The sequence below is a fragment of the Mus caroli genome, chromosome 18 (genome assembly GCF_900094665.2).
Source record: "Mus caroli chromosome 18, CAROLI_EIJ_v1.1, whole genome shotgun sequence".
NCBI classification, from domain to species: Eukaryota; Metazoa; Chordata; class Mammalia; order Rodentia; family Muridae; genus Mus; species Mus caroli.
Window position 1 is genome coordinate 80719898 of NC_034587.1, and position 19780 is coordinate 80739677.

General features: G+C 44.7%; 1 protein-coding gene across 1 annotated transcript in view; it reads right to left on the reverse strand.

The window, feature by feature from the left end:
* Positions 1 to 18247, reverse strand: part of Cndp1 (carnosine dipeptidase 1) — a 40260-nt gene extending 22013 nt beyond the window's left edge. Inside the window, exons 1-5 of the mRNA XM_021150390.2 lie at positions 17978 to 18247; positions 7234 to 7391; positions 4830 to 4979; positions 3072 to 3234; positions 1516 to 1604 (exon numbers count right to left, since the gene is read on the reverse strand). Coding sequence (XP_021006049.1) covers positions 1516 to 1604; positions 3072 to 3234; positions 4830 to 4979; positions 7234 to 7314 — 483 coding nt within the window. The 5' untranslated portion in view covers positions 7315 to 7391; positions 17978 to 18247. The remainder of the gene's footprint in view (positions 1 to 1515; positions 1605 to 3071; positions 3235 to 4829; positions 4980 to 7233; positions 7392 to 17977) is intronic.
* Between the last annotated feature and the right edge of the window lie 1533 nt (positions 18248 to 19780).

Here is a 19780-nt window from a genome sequence, read left to right on the forward strand (position 1 = left end):
ACTTGTCTTCATCTTGTAACATTTGAGGGTGAACAAGTAAAAAGGTGTCATGAAAAGCTTTCTACATTTCCACATGTTCAGAGTTTCTCACAGCATAAATAGTTGACATTATCTAAGATTTGAACATTGCATGAAAGTTTTCACAAGATTTTCATAATCATACTAATTCTCTAGAATGGAGCCTCAAGTGTTGTCAAGAATACACCGTGAATAAAACATATGCCACATTTTTCCCAACAGAAATACTTTCCCCTAAAAAGTTCCTAGATGTTTTCTCTGTCCTAGAAACTTAACTCATGCATTGTATGAAGAAATATCTTTGACTCCACCTTAATTTCTAAGACAAGTTTTCTCACTGAGTCCAGAGCTCACCGGTTTGGCTATACTGGCTGACCAGAGTGTTGGAAGATCTTCCAGGTCCCGAAACACTGGGACTACAGGTACGGACATCTGGCTTTTTACTTGGGTCCTTTGGATTTGAACTCGAGACTTCAAGCTTGCATGACTTTACCACCTTCGAGATCTCCCCAGTTCACCCAAAGAGTGTTTTTGTAGAAAGGTTCGATTACAAATTGCTCTTTGGTTCCCATAATTCTGAGCATGGTAGAGAATTCTTTCCTTTGAAAGATGGCTAGGCCTCGGGATAAGTTTTCTTTCAAGAATGTTACTTTTCAAATGTGTTCAGTCTGCTTCGGAGTTACTCAAAGTCTTTGATCTTTCAGCAAAATGGGTTTTAGGGTTTTTCTATCCCGGACATGGGATGCTGCCTTTAAAGTTTTGATCCCTTTGTCTGACTAATTTGTGTATCTTTGAGAGTCAAGGTGAGAGATTAGGAGGGGTTTTTCTCCCGGATCACAGAGAAGCTTCAGAGAACTCCCACAATTACATGCTGAGACTTGACATGGTACTAGGGAGTGTGTCAGGCTCCTCCTGGGTTTTGTCATAGGCTGTGTGTGTGTGCCTGCATTATAGGCATGCATGCACATGTGTGTGCAGATTCACTCAACCATGCATGCTTTTGTGGAGAACAGAGGTGAATATCAAATCTTTTTTTTCAAGATTTATTTATTTATTTTATGTATGTGAGTATACTGTCGCTGTACAGATGGTTGTGAGCCTTCATGTGGTTGTTGGAAATTGAATTTTAGGACCTCTGTTTGCTCCGGTTGGCCCCTCTCACTCAGTCCCTGCTTGCTCTGGCCAGAAGATTTATTTATTATTATACATAAGCACACTGTAGCTGACTTCAGATGCACCAGAAGAGGACATCAGATCTCATTATCGGTGGTTGTGAGCCGTGTTCTGTTTTTGGTGTGGCTGATGTTGCAGGCTGGAATCCAAGCTTCTAGGATGATTGCCCCCGGCTTTATATTCTGAGTAAGTTCCCCAGGTCTTACTTTTCTTTCTAAAACAGTTGTGGCATGATACACACTCAAGATTGTTGTGGGAAAGTGAGTACGCACTGCAGTGCTCTGAGAACTCCATCACTTCTTTCAAGCACAGCCAGCCACCTACCTGCTGCAGAGCTCTGAAGGTGCTCACGGCATTGATCCAAGCCAAGACGGGGCCTTTGTTGTCTGTTGCTCCCCGTCCATACAGTTTCCCTTTTAAAACGGAAGAAGGAAAATTTCAATATGGTACTGGGATGTCTGCTATAGGAACTCAAATTCTGAGATAAAAAAACAATCCGCACCTGTGTTAGAAATTTCTACAAAGTCAAGTGACTGAACTTTGTGTTTATGGTTAGTTAAAATACTGCAGACCAAAGCCAAACATTTTGGGATATTTTTAGTCCTCTTGGGACTCATTTGTTTCTCACCCCTGTATCTGACCTGAACATCCTTATGAACCTCAAAGCTTGGAGAATGTATGTTGAGTAGACTCCAAGCTTCACCAGTCCACAAAAAAATCATGTCATCAGATAGCGTCTGAAAGCTATGTAGATTGTTCCCCTGACTTAGGTGACCCACCTGTGTGTGGTCTCTGGCAATGCATCTGTCAGAAGTGATGACTTCCTTTGTTCTCAAACAACCTCTTCTACAGTAGAGCATGTTCTTTTGAGAACTATGAATCTGCTTTCCTGGGCCATGGTCATTCATATTTGGCTCCAGAATAAACTGTCCTCTAAAAAGATTTTTATTTTATTTTATTTTACTTTATATGTGTAGTTGTTTTGCTAGCTTGAGACACTGTCTAAAAAAAATACCCAGCAAAATAAACAAAAGAAATTTAAGGCATAAATTCTTCTATACAAATAGGATCCCCAGCTGGGCGTGGTGGCGCATGCCTTTAATCCCAGCACTCGGGAGGCAGAGGCAGGCGGATTTCTGAGTTCGAGGCCAGCCTGGTCTACAAAGTGAGTTTCAGGACAGCCAGGGCTGCACAGAGAAACCCTGTCTCGAAAAACCAAAAACAAACAAACAAACAAACAAACAAACAAACAAACAAATAGGATCCCCAACAGTCATACAAGACAAGCTAGTTTAAGCACACATGACTAGTCTTAGAAGAACTCAGCTGTTTTGTCCAAGTTCCTTGATATTCCTAAGAGTTTGCTGTTCAACAGTACCCAGCATAGTCTCTCGTGCTGAGATCTGTCTACTGGAAAAATAATGAAATAGAGATGTGTGTCTATCTCTACTGACTTTTCTTCTTCCTTTCTTTACAAAATACAAATTCGCCATGCTAAAAATTTTGTGATCTATCTATCTATCTATCTATCTATCTATCTATCTATCTATCTATCTCTGTGTGTGTGTGTTATCAAATATAGGACCTGGAGTATGTAGGTCAGGCTCTTTACTACTGATCATTATCTTTGGTCTTTCCCAATTTTATTTTGGGATATGGTCTCAATCAGTTGCCCAGGATGGTCTCAAATTCATTTTGAAGCACAGGTTTGGCTTGATATTATGATTCTTTCTCCAGCCTCCTGAGTATCTGTGTATAGTCCTGAACCACCAGACCTAGCTCTGCTCATTTGTAACCATAGCTAAAAGCTAGGACAGTCTTTGATCGGTGTCAAGCCTTGACTACAGATGTGTTTCACCTAGGGACCAGATGACACTGACCATCCACCTCTGTCAGTGTGTAGGGGTCCGTGAGCCACCCGTCGTCCTTCTGAGCTGGTTGCACGTCCAGGTGCCCATAGAAGCATACAGTTGGCTTCTTGGGATCATTTCCCAGCTCGGCCAATAGGATAGGAGGTATGGGGAGACTCTGACCATCAGGCATCTATGGGATAGTGGATCACAACATTAGAGGAAGCAAGCAAAACTCAAAGAGAACGTACTCTCTCTTCTTCTAGAACATTTAAAACAGATCCCCGACTACTCTATCCTTGAGTCCCTGGAAAGCTTATATCAGGTTTTCTGAGCATCCTTTCTCCATCTCTCAAGATGGAGGAAGATTTTATCTATCTATCTATCTATCTATCTATCTATCTATCTATCTATCTATCTATATGATGAGTACACTGTAGCTGTCTTCAGACACACCAGAAAAGGGCATCAGATCCCATTACAGATGGTTATGAGCCACCATGTGGTTGCTGGGACTTGAACTCAGGACCTCTGGAAGAGCATTCAGTGCTCTTAACCACTGAGCCATCTCTCCAGCCCCCATGATGCATGCCTTTATTCCTAGGTCTAAAGAACCAAAGCAGGCAAATCTCTTTGCCTTTGTACCAGCCTGGTCTACCGAGTGAGATCTAGGCCAGCCAAGGCTACATGGTGAGAGTCTATCCCAAATAAATAAATAAATAAATAAATAAATAAATAAATAAATCCACAAAACAAAAATGTATACCATGATATCCTTCAGATAACTAGCATCGTTGGAATATAAATTATTATATTCCATTATAAAAATTAGAATTATGATAATCAGTAATTATTCGATATACAATGCCAAATTGTATATAGTTGTTTGGAAATATTCTTCAAGAACTCAGATCTCAAATGGCTTAAAGCAGCAGATCTTTCAAATCCTGGAAATCTAACCTTGATGATTCCAAAGTTCTCGGTGCTAACGGAGGAGACATTGGGTGCTTTAATGCAGATCTGCCATGGAAGAATGGCAGACAGTTCTAAGCAATGGTTCTGTGCTGGCTGTTTTCATATCAACTTGACACAAGTTAGAGTTATGTAAAAGGAGGGATTCTGAATTGAGAAAATGCCTCTATAAGATCCAGATATGGGGTATTTTCTTAGTTAGTGATTGGATGGGGAGGACCCATCCCATTGTAAGTGAGGTCTAGTTGTCTTGGGTACTACTATAAGAAAGCAGGCTGAGCAAGCCCTGAAAGTGAGCCAGTAAGCAGCACCCCTCCATGGCTTCTGCCTCCAGGATTCAGCCTTGCTTGAGTTCCTGTCCTGACTTCGTTCAATGATGAACAGTGATATGGAAGTTTAAGCCAAAAAAGCCCTTTTCTTCCCAAGCTGCATTTTGGTCATGGTGTTTCTTGGCAGCAATGGAAACCCTGACTAGGAAGGTTCCAGGGAAAGAGCACACTCTTCAAACAGCCCTTTCAGGGACCCTCCTGTGCACCCAAGAAGAGGCAAGGGGACAGTGCTCAGAGAACAGGAGGGGCGGGTCTTCCAATAACAAACTGACCCACACTCATGGCCTTCACTTTCTTCTTCACCTGCTATGACCAGGAGTCCACAGCACAGTCTCGTTTTAGACTAGATGGAACATTTCATTCTTATGGGCAACCTGGACTCTGTGGGGATTGCAGTGAGGGTCTGAGTAAGTGCTTCTCTTGACACCACCTCAGGATGATGGTTGTAGACATGGAGTTTCCTGAGCTGGAAGGAGACCCCTGGTACCTGCTGAGAACCCAAGTCTACGGAATCCACCCTAGCTCCCAGGTTCCGGAGTTTGTCTGCAGCCAAGGCCATCATCTGGAAGAGCTTCTGTCTGAGACGAGGCACAGGCTGCACAGAATCACTCTCAATGGACACCCACTCCTTCAGTGTCTGTGAGGAAACACAATGAGGGGGCTATCAGGTAGGGTACAAGAGCCCTTGTCCAATTGTTCAGGGGCTGGTGGGAGCCAAGCCCCCTCAATGCTCTTCAGCTCTTGGAATCCTGCAGATCAGTTTAAAAACTCAGGGATGCTAAACAGCAAGTGTTGGAGTGAAACAACATCTCAGCTGTGAAGATTTACAAGTGTGAGAACCCTAATTCAGCTCCTCAGAGGTGGCTTTGTAAAACGTTAGCTGGACAGTGTGGTGCACGCCTGTAATCCTAGAACAGGTAAGGCAAAGATCCTGGAGGCTCAATGGCTATCCAGCTGAGGCTGTTTGGTAAGTCAGTAAGACCCTGGTTTCAAAACAAACAAACAGACAAACAAAAAACATCAACAAAAACAAAAAATAGCCAAGTGGACAGCCCCTGAGGAAATCACAAAATGTTGATCATTGTCTTACACATAGATACACACACAAACACACAGACACACACACACACACACACACACACACACTCACACTTGATGGATGAGCTTCGGGTTTAATTAAAAAACCTGGAGACCAGAGCATCTGATACTAAAGATGAGGTAGGGTAGGTTGAGAGAATGCAGTCAGCCTTTTCCTACACGTTTGATCCTCCAGGCAGCATGGCCAGGATGTGAACCCATCAATGTTTGAGTTTAGTCCTCCAACGCACCTCAGCCCGGAGCATTACAAGACTTTGAGAACTCCTTAGTAAGGTTACTCACCAGTGGAATAATTCATAATCATCACTCATGGTCCAGAGTTGGAACCTGAATTGCTTAAGCCAAAAAAAAAAAAAAAAATTGGGGGTGGGGTGGGGGGTACTATGTAAACCAGAATGACCGAGAGCTTGTGAGAATCCTTTTATCTCTGCCTCCCAGGTGGGGGATCACGGGTGTGCACCCACATGCCCTGCAGAACACCGCTGTTGTTAATGGGAAAATGGAAAATGGTGTCGGTTTAGGACGGCTGATTTTGACTCTGCTGCTCACTTACTTGTTTGATTTCTCTTCCCTGGTTATAACATTTACGTTTTTATCATAGGAGAATTTATTTAGGGAATGCTAGGTTTCCCATTTTTCACCCAGATTGTGTAGGGCAGGAGCTGCTGACACTAACCACCGCCCCACCCCCACCTTCCTGGGAGAGAATGGCAAGTTAGAGGAGGCTGGAAGAGAGGATATTCTGATAGAAAAGCCCACACCCACCCTCAGCTCCCACGAGACACCACATCTCAATTAACTCTGGAATTTCTGCTTGAATTCCAGAAATCTAGGAGGTCTTTCTGTCAGGTGACCGTTGCAGAACGGGAATGAGGACCTGGAGGCCACACTTAGGAACATTGACCTGGGGAGTCCATGTTGTGCCTTTGCTTGAAGCACAAAGGCTTTGTCTCTGTTTGCATGACAATATTCTTAATATTGGCTGATGGATGCAACCATGGACTAACATGGTATTGGGGGCATAGAACACGAAGTCTAGTGAGACTGGAAGGAGGCACTAGATGCATGAAATTGGTGTGGGAAGTCAAGCACAGTGGTGCACACCTACAGTCCTAGCACCTGAGAGGCAGAGGCAGCAGGATCAGGAATCCAAGGTTATCCTCTACCAGGTGTTGAGGTCAGGATAGCCTGGGCTACATGTGACCCTGTGGGAAAGCTGTGGTCATGGGCCTAGGTGCCAACAGAAGGGACAAGAGCCAATCCATGGGAGATGGGGGGAAGGGAAGTTGTCCAGTGAGACATAGGACCCTACTACATCTCTCCTACTGCTCCCCTCCTCTTTTTGCTCCCCAGGACTCTTTCTCTTCATCTTCTCCTGTCCTTATCTCCCCCACGTGCCCACCCCACATCCCAGTAACCAGGCTGGTGTTAGGAATGAAGAAGCAAGGACTATCAGTGCTGGCACTGAAGTGGACCCGATTCTCCTGCTCTATCTAGGTATCTCCGGCAACTAAGAAATATTGTCAGTAGGCTACTTGATGGGCTAGAGTAATCATGATCTCCACAGAGGTACTGTGAATACCAGCCAGGGATGGAGAGTGTCTTTCTAGAGCCCAGGACTAAGGGATCTCTGCCACAAATCTAATGAGCCCTGATATTTTTATTCTAGTAAGAATTTATCACCATTTTGAGTGGAATCATATCTCCAGGGACAACATTCTACATCTCCCAGTAAATAGCGGCCACCAGGTTCTGAAGGGAACAGGCGGGGCATCACGCGTGACTTCTCCTACCTGCACGAACTCATCCTGGTGGAGGTCTATGTACTGGAAAAGCTTCTCCAACAGCCCAGAGTGTGGCGAAGAGGAGAACATTGCCTGCTCCAGCTGTAGTGCCGAGAGAGACGAAGCCTGTGATTGGCCCACAGCAGCAGTGCCGAGAGAGATGAAGCCTGTGGGTTGGCAACAATGAAACTAAATGCCAGCATTGGGCTTCTGACCTTTCAAATGCTTTCATAATATTGCTACCCAATCTAGAATAAGCGTCTCATCAGATTTCTAAGGAACCGGAAATCAGTCACTGAGGGACAACAGNAGTCTTGGCTAGAGTTTCATTTCCTCATGAACGCTGGCAGAATATGCGAATGTGAACATTAGGAGAATAAGCAACACCAAATTAATGCTTAGATTATTTAGATTAGTTTAGAACATTTTTTGCATCATTTATTAAACGCTTTCTGAGAATGTAAACTTAAAGCAATATGTTCTTGGATTCAGTTTACAAGCATTTTATTAAAAATGNTGTGTCTATGTTTATCTGAAAAAAAAAAATTGCTACCCAAAGCTGTCGCTCCACATGACTTGGATTAAAATAACCAGAGAGGGTGGAACCAGAAGTGTGTTTCCTCACACCATTCCTCATAAGCTTCCTTTTCAAAGCGAAAGGATTTTTAAATACTGTTAAAGATTACATTAAATTTAATTAATTAGTTTTTTATGGATGTGGGTGTTTTCCCTACATGTCTGGCTGTGTACCATGTCCATGCCTAGTGCTCATGAAGGAGAGCTTTAGACCCTATGGGACTAGAGTTACAAATGGTTATGAGCTGCCTGTGGGTGCTGGGGATTGAACCTGGGTCCTGTGGAAGAGCAACCAGTGCTCTTAACTACTGAGCCATTCCTCCTCCTCTCCCTCCTCCTCTTCTTTCTTCTTTTCTTATTCTTGTTTTGAGGACTCCATACATGAATACTTTATCTACATCACTCTCTCCCCTCCCTACTTGCCCTCCATCTCCTCCTACACCCCCCTACTCTTCTGCCTTTCTTTTCTTTTCTTTTCTTTTCTTTTCTTTTCTTTTCTTTTCTTTTCTTTTCTTTTCTTTTCTTTTCTTTTCTTTTCTTCCTTCCTTCCTTCCTTCCTTCCTTTCTCTCTCTTCTCTCTCTCTTTCTTTCTTTCTTTCTTTCTTTCTTTCTTTCTTTCTTTCTTTCTTTCTGTTTTGTTGTTTGTTTGTTTGAGTCAGGTTTCTCTGTGCAGTCCTGGCTGTCTTAGAACTCACTCTGTAGACCAGGTTGTTCTAGAACTCAGAGATTCACCTGCTTCTGCCTCCCAAATGCTGAGATTAAAGGTGTGAGCAACTACCAACTAACAAAGGCACATGCTGCATTTATTTATTTATTTATTTATTTATTTATTTATGTATGTATTTATTGGCTAAGGTTTCTCTGTATAGTCCTGCTTCTTTTGGAACTCATTCTGTAGACCAGGCTGTTCTCGAACTCAGAGATCTGCCTGTCTCACCCTCCTCTTCTTATATGTCTTAGTGACTTTTATATTGCTGAGACAAAACACAATGAACAAGACAACTTATAAAGGAAAGCATTTAATTTGGGGGTCACAGCTCTAGAGGATTAGAGCTTATGACATCATGGCAGGAAGCATGCCAAAAGGCAGGCAAGCATGGCACTGGACAGTGGCTGAGAGCTCATATCTGATCCACAAGCAGGAGGCAGAGAGAAGGAGAGGGGGGAGAGAGGGGGAGGGAAAGGGGAGGGGGATGGAGAGGGGAAGGGGAGGGCATGGGGAGGTGGAGGGAGAAAGAGAGAGAGGAGGAGGGAGAGGGAGGGAGAGAGAGGAGGAAGGAGGGAAAGGGGAGGGGGAGGGAGAGGGAAGAGAAAACAGGAGGGATGGTAGACAAGAAAGAAATTTGACTAGAATCTTGGTCACAGTGGTAGGAGAGAAAGAAAAGACAGGATCTAGATGGGAAACCTGGGCAGAAGAAGACTTAGCCTCAGCTAAAAAGGCTCAGCTGTGTCAGGCTGAAGTTATTTATTTGGGATACACCTTTTGAGATGAGAAGCAGTGGCTAAAGAAAGCCAGAAAAAAGACTGTAACTCAGAACCCCACCCCAACTACACCAAAGCAAGTAAGAGAATTCTTGGGTACAGCTTGCTTCTACAGACTCTAGATACCTGGGTTGGCNACCTTAGCTACCCTGTTGTAGCCCCTAACCAAGGAAGGGGAGGTGTTTGTGTGGACCCCAGATCACCAGAAAGCTTTTGAAGAAATTAAAAAGGCCCTACTGANGGCCAGCCTTGGCCTTTGCCTGACCCAACCAAGCCCTTCACTCTTTATGTGGAAGAGAGAGCACGGGTCGCCCTAGGAGTCCTTGCTCAGACTTTGGGAATTAAAAAAGGCCAGTGGTTTACCTATCCAAGAAATTACACCTTGTTTCCAGCGGGTGGTTTTCTTGCCTGAAAGCTATTGCTGCCATAATTCTCCTTGTCAAGGATGCTGATAAGCTCACTCTGGGACAGCAAATAACTGTATTGGCACCCCACGCTCTTAAAAGCATTATCCGACAGCCTCCTGACAGATGGATGACTGAACGAGTGACCATCACTCCTCCTGCTGTCCTCACTCCCACTACCCTACTGCCTGAGTCTTCACCTACTCATCATTGTGCTGACATTCTGGCAGAAGAAACTGGTACTTGAAATGATCTGAAGGATCAGATCAGCCTTGGCCTGGGAGTTCGAGGTGATACACAGATGGCAGTAGTTTCCTGGTTAAAGGTAAGCGGAAGGTGGGGGCAGCAGTGCAGTGGTAAACAGAAAGCAACTGATCTGGGTCATCAGCCTCCCTGAAGGGATTTCAGCCCAGAAAGCCAAACTTGCGGCTTTGGTACAAGCTCTATCAATGGCAAAAGAGAAGTCTACACTTACATCAGGTATGCTTTTGCCACTGTATGGAGCAATATATAGACAAAGAGGGCTGTTGACATCTGCAGAGAAAGACCTAAGGTGCTGTGGCTAAAGTAAATCAGATGGCAGACCTATGCGACAAACAGGTGGCCCAAAGAGCAATGATCCTGGCAGTCAAGGAGCCTAAAGATTATAATGATGTCAAAGAGACCAGCTTCAGATACACCCCTGAGCACTATCAAGTTATAGACAAATTAGGACTGGTAAAGGACACCCTGTATGAAACAGTAGAAACAGCAAAAGGAAAACTAGTCCTCCCAAGGGAAGAAGAACGCAAATATGTTACCAACTTACTTAACTTGACCCACTTTGGAGCAAAANGAGGGAGGGAGGGAGGGAGAGATTGCTAACTGAGAGTGGCATGGGATTTGAAACTGTAAAGCACCCCCATGACACCTCCTCCAACTGGTCATGCATCCTAATTCTTCCCAAACAGTGCCACCAAATCAGTGTTTCTCAACCTGTGGGTCGCAACCCCTTTGTGGGTTGAATAAAACCTTGCACATTGTTCACCTAAGACCATGGGGGAAAACACAAATATACATTATGATTTATAACAGAAGCAAAATTGCAGTTAGAAGTAGCAACAAAAATATGTTTATGGTATGGGGGTCTCGACCACATGGGAATCTGCACCCAAGGGTCTCAGCATCAGGAGGTTGACGACCACTGCGTCCAAACACATGATCTTATGGAAGTCATTCTCATTCAAACACAGGTAGCCGGCTGAGTTTGTTTACTATTGCTAATATGTACACAAGCTTCCTTTTTGCTACAGCTGAAGACAGTTACAGAAGTCCACAGTCTGTCAAAATGCCGATAACAAGCTGACCACATGGGGTTGGACAACCCATCTAGTAGCTTGTTCCTGGAGGAAACTGATTCTCCCACTCTTAGCAACCACTTGTGCCAGGGACCAGCTTTGACACAAGTTGGGAGTTGGGGGTTGTCAAGGACTAAGGATACCTGGTAGGAGAATAAGAAAACACATCAATTGAGCAAACTGACAGGATTGTTCTTTCCATCTCTCCCTTAATGTTTTCTAAGGGCTACATTGTAGATATATCTAAGGTTTGGGTATAAGGGCTGCATTTTAGATGTTTCTAAGACTTGGGAATGGTTACATTGTAGATGTATCTAAGGCTTGGGTACAGGGTTACATTGTAGATGTATCTAAGGCTTGGGTACAGGGTTACATTGTAGATGTGTCTAAGGCTTGGGTACAGGGTTACATTGTAGATGTTTCTAAGACTTGGGTACAGGGTTACATTGTAGATGTATCTAAGGCTTGGGTATGGTTACATTGTAGATGTATCTAAGGCTTGGGTACAGGGTTACATTGTAGATGTATCAGCTTGGGCTTGGCACCCTGTAGTCACTTGTTATCGGCATTTTGACAGACTGTGGACTTCTGTAACTGTCTTCAGCTGTAGCAAAAAGGAAGCTTCTTGGGGGCTGGAAAGATGATCAGCAGTTAAGAGCATTGTTTTATCTTACAGAGGACCTGGGTTCAGTTTCCAGCACTCACAGGGCAGGTCATAACTGTCTGTAACTCCAGTTCTAAGGGATCTGAAACCCTCACACAGACAGAGGTGCAGGCTAAACACCAAGGCATGTAAAAAAAAAAAAAAAAGAAAAAGAAAAGAAAGAAACAATTAGAAGAGAAGCCTCTTTGGGAGTGCCACGTATCTGTGGGTATGCAAATATTTGGAATGCAGTTTGTAATCACGTTTGTTTAGGGAAGTGACGACAGTAAATTCTCCTCTAGGGTTTATGACCTCTTTAGCCACAGGCAGCCGGCTAGGCTAATGTTACCAGGTATGAGTTCTTCCCATCAAGCAGGCCATAAGGCTGATCACACAGCTGTTAATTACTCTAGAGGTGTGAGCATCATTTTTGCACCATCAAGGATATCTTGAAGGTCTAGCTTCACAGGCTCCACACCTGGGTAGGATGACTGATCCCTCTTCCCCTTGGCAGCTTGCATGGCACCTTCTGATACCAATGTTTTTAAATTAGACCTCAAAGGCTTCAAAACCATCTTGTACACCCAGCAGAGACATTGATGCTAGTGGTAATTATGGCAGTCAATGAGTTTGTCTTTAAGCCAGGAAACTCAACTTATTCCTGCAATACAGTCTAACCCCTGGTTTATCTCCCATAAATGGAGCCAGTTCTGAAAGAAAAGTGTGTGTGTGGGGGGGGAGCTTTGCTGGTGAAAGAGGGGAGCACCAGGTGAAACCAAGTAGATGTGCATGGAAAAACCTCATAATGCCTGAATTCTGTGCAGAGTGGTGGGGTTTCCTCCCCAGCTCCTACAATTGGAGTGTCCTAAAACACAAAGAGAAGAAACTTAGAAGTTTCCCTGTTATAGGTAACACTGAGAAGCAGCCATAGCCAGGGAATATCCTCTGTTTCTGGTCTGTGTCTTTTAGCCAGTCTCTTACTCTGTGCTATGACATACTCTTTCTTTCCCCTCCCTGGTCTCTAAAGAGGTCCTGTGCACAGGCCACTGTCCCCCATCTTCTTCCTAGTCCTCTAATATGTCATTCCCATTCTCGGGCTACTCCTGGGGAATGACTCTACCCTGACTTTGGATACCTTAAGGGAAAAATTCCCTCCTTGGCCTGGACATGATCCTCAGTAAATTTGACTGAATCTGCACCTGGGTGACACATTTAGAACCTGTCTATAACATAATACAATACAATACAATACAATACAATACAATACAATAAGACAAATCAGCAATGGTGCCAAAATATTGCTACTGAGGAAAAAGCCAACCCACAATTCAGTGTTTCATGTGAGTAAAGTGGCCAAGAATCAAAGTTGGATAGCAAGCGCTGGTACAGGGGTGGAGAAACTGGATCCTTCATATGCTGATGGTAAAAACTGCTGGGCCAGCAAGATTGCTCATCGAACAAAGGCCCTTCTCATGGAGGCTGACAACCTGAGTCCAAGTCCCTAGACCCAAACAGTGGGAAAAACCAACCCATTCCCAATACACACACACACACACACACACACACACACACACACACACACACACGCTGTACCGCACCTGCCCTGTCCTGTTCCCAGTAAATAAATAAACATAAAAACAAATAGTAAAATTATACAACTCTTTGGAAAAAAAACAGTCTGGTCTGATGTGGTGGTATATGCCTTTGATCCCAGCACTCTCAGAAGCAGAAGCAGGCTGAGGCAGAGGCAGATCTCTGTGAGTTCAAGGCCAGCCTTGTCTACATAGTAAGTCCCTGGACAGCCAGAGCTACATTACAGAGAGATTCTGTCTCCAACAAACAAACAAACAAACAAACAAAGGAAACAAAACTAAAAAAGAAACCCTAAAAGCAAAGCAGTCTGACTGTTCTGCACATAATTAAACATGTTTCCATATGACCCAACAATTCTACTCTGAGTCATATACTCAAGAGAAATAAAAATGTTCACACACACACACACACACACACACACACACCTTTAAAAAATGGTTGCAACACTGTTCTTTATAGTAGCCAAAAGGCAGGACCAGACCAAGAAGCCGTCATCAGATGATTGGATAAACAAAGGCTGTGTGTCCCTGCAATGAAATATTATTTGGCTGATGAAAATGATAAAATACTTGGTCATAAAAGGTGTTGGTGGGGTTTGGGATAGTTTTGGAGGTGATCAGTTGCCTTGACAATATAGTGCTGACATAAGCCAGACATAATGGGCTACTTATTGAATGCTTCCCTTTATGTAAAAGACCAGAATAGATCAATACATGGGGACAGGAGCCAGTGAGTAGTTACTAGGGTGAAGGAGAAGTCACTGTTAATGAGGAAGATGGTTCCTTTCAGTGAGAACGTTCTAAAATGGACTGTGGGAATGGTGATTCAACCCTGTGAATATACTAAAAAGCAAACAAACAAACAAACAAACAACCCACACAACAACAAAACCCCCCAAAACACAAATAGTTGAATTGAGTGCTTTACCTGGCTAAACTGTAAGCCATGTGCATTAAGATACAGATGTACCTGTCATCTATGTACCACTCACTTACTGAGTATGAGAAATGTGTAAGCAGAGAGGTTGAGCCTTGTTGTTGATGGAATCAGCTTTGGCCAGCAGGTGGCACTACTGGCCTGTTTCTGACTCTAGCCTCAATCCAGACACAGCCAGTTCAGCTAAATCCTAATGCCAAGGGGCAAATGAAATGAACCCTGTGGGAAACAACCTGATGTTGTTATCTTTTCCTTTCAGCTCTAGTGGGGCTCAACGAGGGCCGTGTACAAATGTTATAGCATCAAGTTACATCTCCAATCTCAGACAGAAAGGTTCTTGGCAAGCCATTGTCTAGATTAACATTTGAACTTATTGCTCATCCAGTCATTACTAAGAAGGTTTTAATTAAAATGTTTTTATTAATTTTTTGAGAATTTATGTAATTTAATCATGTTCATTCCTAGCCCTTCTCCTAATGCCTCCCAAATACACCTCACCTTCCCCAATTGTGTGTGTGTGTGTGTTTTTGTTTTTTTTTTTAAGTAACCCATCCAGTCAACTTGTGTTGCTCATGTACTCCTAGGTATGGGATCATGCACTTGAACATGGTAGACCTACCAGGGGCCACACACTTAAAGAAAAATGCCTCTTCCTCAGAACCCAGCAGCTACCCAGGTGTCTCAGGTAGGGTGGGGCTCAGGAACCCATTTCCCTCAAAAAAAAAAAAAAAAAAGTAGGGGAGGTTATTTTTCAAAAGAAAAGAGATTGAACATGGTGGCACACACCTTTAATCCTAGCACTTTAGAGGCAGAGGCAGGGTTCATTTCATCTCAACCCTGTGAATATACTAAAAAACAAACAAACAGACAAAAAACCCACAACAACAACTCCCCCCCCCAACACAAATAGTTGAATTGAGTGCTTTACCTGGCTAAATTGTAAGCCATGTGCATTAACTCTGTGAGTTTGAGGCCAACCTGGTCTATAGCATAAGTTCTAGGACATCCAGGGCTTCATAGTTAGACCCTGTTTTAAAGTACAGAAGAAGGAGAAAGAGAAGGAGGAGGAGGAAAAGGAAGAAGTGGAGGAAGAAGAGGAGGAGGAGGAGAGTTTGAGGGGAAAGAAAAAGACCACAGGAAGAGAAGGAAACTGCTCTCAAATCTTTAGGTACAAGGACTGAGATTTCATAGCTTCATGAAGCCACCAGGGACCAAGGTCTGTCATTGGGGGTTAACTAGAAGTGGCGGTCCTGAGAGTAAGGCAGATAAAGGAGCTTGCTGGCACACTCTTTACTTCTGTGCCCATTTTTGGGTCCCTCTCTCTTCTGCTTACAGAGTTGGACAGAACTTGCTGCTAAGCATTTGGTCCAGGTCACCAAGGTAGACTTTGGGCAGTGGGGGCCTATCTTCCCCATCCTGAATGGGATCCCAGGTGTGGTCCCTTGGTTCTTTCTTCTTGTTCCTTGATCTCTGGTGTGTGTGTGTGTGTGTGTGTGTGTGTGTGTGTGTCTGTGTGTGTTTGTGTGGGGCATTGGGCTATACACAGGCAGTCTGATTTCCAGTTGAGCAGAGATGTTGAACCCCGGGACCCAGTGGTGCTAACTCACCTACATGGGATGGAAGGAGTTCATTCATGTCTCCTGGAACTCTGGCTCCTGTCAAGTTACCGCCCCCTCAGCTCCCACAAGAGAAGTATGGCTAGCAGTCAAGTAGGCAATGTCCCAAGCTTCTGACCTTCAGGCTAAACTCCTCCCCAGTTTCCTAGCAACAGCAAAGACCATAAGAAGGGCTGCTTGGCCCCACCTTGCTCTCTTACTCCTCACTCTCTCCTCTTTCTTTGTCTTCTCCTCTCCTCTCTCTTGCTCTCTCTCCCTCTTATTCTCTAGCCTTTCATCTCTCTCTCCCTTTCCCCTTTGTCTCCTCTTGGCCATGGCCAATCTCTCTCTCTTTTCTACCTTCTCTCTTTCCCTCTGCCTTTCTATAATAAAGCTCTAAAACCATAGACAGTCTCTGCTCCTCAAGGCCGCTGTGCAGACTCTCGCCTGTGTGGGAACCTCTCTCCCTATGCCCTCTCTCCCATAACCCCTGGGCTACAGGGTGTTGCCCTAGACCCCCAGTCAGGGGCTGCCCCTTATCCACCACCACCAACACCCATCGAGTGGGGTCAGATGGAGGCTTAGATGCCCACCCGGGGCCTGAGTGCATCTGGCAGTCCTCCCGAGTCCATCTGCCTAGAGCTTAGGAGGAACTCCGGCCGGGAGTGGGCTATCCTCCCTTCCCTCTCTTTCCCCAGCCCCCTTTTAGTTCCCACATGTTTGTGTCTGTGTGTCTCTGTGTGTGTGTGTGCATCTATATCTGTGTGTGTATGTGTGTGTGTTATAGTCATTCTGTGTCTCGAGCCATTCTACTCTTGGCTTCTGTGTTTGCACAAAGAGCTGAGCAACAGGAAGGGGGACTGGACATGTGAGGGTTCTGGAGCAGAGGCCTGGTCTCGGTGCTTCTTCAGATGACTCGGGTTCCTGCTTACTAGTCTGGTTGCAGTGTATGTGTAACAAAGGTTCCCAGTGCCCCAGTCTTAGCTTCAGATACTAAATTCCTCCTAGGGCATCCTCAGCCCTGCCATGCTGCCCACCTTCCCTAAGGAGCAGATCCTCAAAATCTTCTTAGCTTTTCCACGTGGCAAAGTCACAAAAACTGCAAGTTTCTATACCATCCGGTACTGTAGTCCAATCAGCCAATATGACTCAGAATGCATTTTCTTCAATGAAAGATGGAAGCCTACACACTTCCAAAAGGTGAGGCTGACAAAGGGGCCCAGTTTGGAGGATTCTAATCAGGCTTCTGGGATGCTGAGTGGAGTCATAAGGCATGCATAACATTAGACAGCTGCTGCTCAGACTTCCTACCTAGTATCACATCATATGGTATGACATCATATGGTATGACATCATAGCATCCTTCCCCTCTTCTTGCTCCAGGCTAGTCAGCATGCATGCTCAGCTGACCCTGAACCTCCTTGACCAGAGCCACCTTCATCAATGACAATCCACTTGCGACACAAATAGCTGAGACCAGAGAGCTAGAACCATACCTGCTACCCCACTAGTTGCCCTTGACAATGAAGGGTCTACAGAGGAGATGGTGGTGCTGCTGTCTCTGCAATGATGCTCATTATCTCCTGCCCCTCCCCCCAATAACATCATTCCCTCATTTCTTTTAATATAAACGGAAAACCAGGGCATGTAATGTTAGAATCCAAACAAGACTACTGCTCAGGCCACAATGCCTGTGGCAGCCCCTCCCCTACAGACAGGCACCCTATTGGTCTGGGAAGCCTGAGCTAATTCCAAACTTCCAGGTGCCAGGATTTTTTTACCAGGGGAAGTGAGTTGACATCCAAAGGCTATTGGGGGCTGTATATCCTGTTGTCCAGCTAGCTCCCTGCTACCTGCTGGGGAATCAGGGAACCTGGCTGCAGGCTATGGTGCTAAGTTGTCTCCCTTTCTCACGGAGCTGTAAGAATGGGCTCCAACTCTGCTATAAGGACTTAACTCTCCTCAGAGCCTTCGCCATCATCGATCTATGGTGCTGAGGCCAGAACTATACCCAGACTCCCACTACGGCTGTCTATCTGTTCATGGCATTAATAACTTTTCTAGGAAACTTCTTTTTCCGACAGCCCTGCTTATTGTCTTTCTTGAACCTGCACCTGAGACCCTTCAGTTTCCCATTTGCCAGAGGTTATCTACTACACCAATTTAAGCACCAAAATTTTTACTTACCAAGTCTCACGCCGTCCTAATGTTCTTGTGTGGTGGAGGCTGCTCTGTCCTGGTTCTGCTTCAATGAATTTATTATGACAGGGGGGAAAATGTGTTTTATTAGTTTGGTTTTTCACGGTGACTGGTTTAAAACAAAATACAAAGGAAGAAAACAAAACTCTCAGGTTTTTCCTGGTCGTGTTAATCCCAGGCCAGCAGAACAGAGTCCAAGGATCCCTGAAGAGAGGAGTGGCAGGGACCCAGGGTGCAGTTAAGGCGGGGCCTCCTTCAAGGAGCCGCCCTCTCTCAAGATGAAGGCAGCAGTTGTGAGGAGCAAAGCTCCCCTGGAAATGCATAGGCAGGCAGGTATGATCAAACATCCCTATGAGCTAACAGTGTGACCCTGGGACTTGTGAACTCTTACAAATGTTTAGACTCTGACCCTGAAAGGCCAAGCTCCACCAGTACTGGCAGAAGACAGCAGATGAATAGAATTTATTACTTAGTAAGGTAGTGAGACCTCTATACACTCAGATATAGACACACACATAACAGTCCATGAGAAAACAGTAACCCACCCCTTACTGCTTAAAAAATGATCCCTACCTACTCAGCTCCCCGGGTATGCCTGTCTCTCCTAGCCTTGCCTTTCTGCTGAACCACAATGTACAGGACAGTACTGTTACCAGAGTGCATACCCTCTCTATTCTGACCTCCTTCCCCTTCTCTTGGTAAGTGTGTCACTGTCATGCATGCATGGCAAAGCCACAAGAACTAGATTTCTGTTCCATCATCTACTGTGGTCTCATCAGTCGGTTTGACCTGAAAGCTTTGGCTGAGGCCAAGTTTGACTTAAATTCATTCCCATTGCCAAAGGCAGGGCCCACACACTGCCGACTGATGTAGGATACTGACAAAGGAGACCCAGCTAGGAGAACCCTAAGTAACTTCCTAAGGATGAAGTGAGGTTACAATGAGGCAGAAATCACCAGAAGCCGACTGTGCCGAAAGTCTCTTGTAGTTTCAGGTCAGCTGGCACAGGTCACTGAAGCAGGGGCAATTGTATCTACCATGCTCCACCAGTACTGGCAGAAGAGGAGACATCACCTGGCATTTGTGACCAGTGCTGGAGCATTGGTTGTAACCACCACCTGTGGCTCTATTTGGTGCCTTTCGAGTCTGCAAGCCGAAGAAGATATCTTTCTTGAGGTCTAACACAAAGTTAGAAATAAAGGGAATTTAAAGATCCCTTCAATCTATATTACTCTAAAATCCTCAAGGGTGGGGGGGATTAGATGAGGGCAGTGTCCCATATGTTTAAAGGGAGGCTAGGATTAACACCATCAGTAATGGATTGGTATTACATGGCCTCCTCAAGCTCTGTATGTCTTTAACTTGCCAGTGAGAATTAACAGTGAGAATGTGTGATGATTTTCACCAATTGTATCAAAGCCTTGGGGCAGTGAACCAAGATAGTCCACACCAACCACTCCACATTCCCCAATCTCCATGATCTCCTCAGAAAGACTCCATACTGTCATAGCTGCTTCAGTGCTGTTGACCCAAAAGATCCACTGGGGCTTTTCCTTTGGCTGAGGATGGTCAGGACCTCTTCACCTTTGAGTGGGAGGATGCTCAGATGGATTGGAAACAAGCAATACCAACAGACTGATCTTCTGTGGACACATTTTAGAACAGCTCTTTAAAACAGAGCTTCAGAGGAGCTCTGTGAGTTCTAGGTCAGACTGGGCCACATGATAAGACTCGTTCCCAAACAGAATAAAGTGATGTCCACTTCAGTACATGGATGACCTCTTGCTGTAG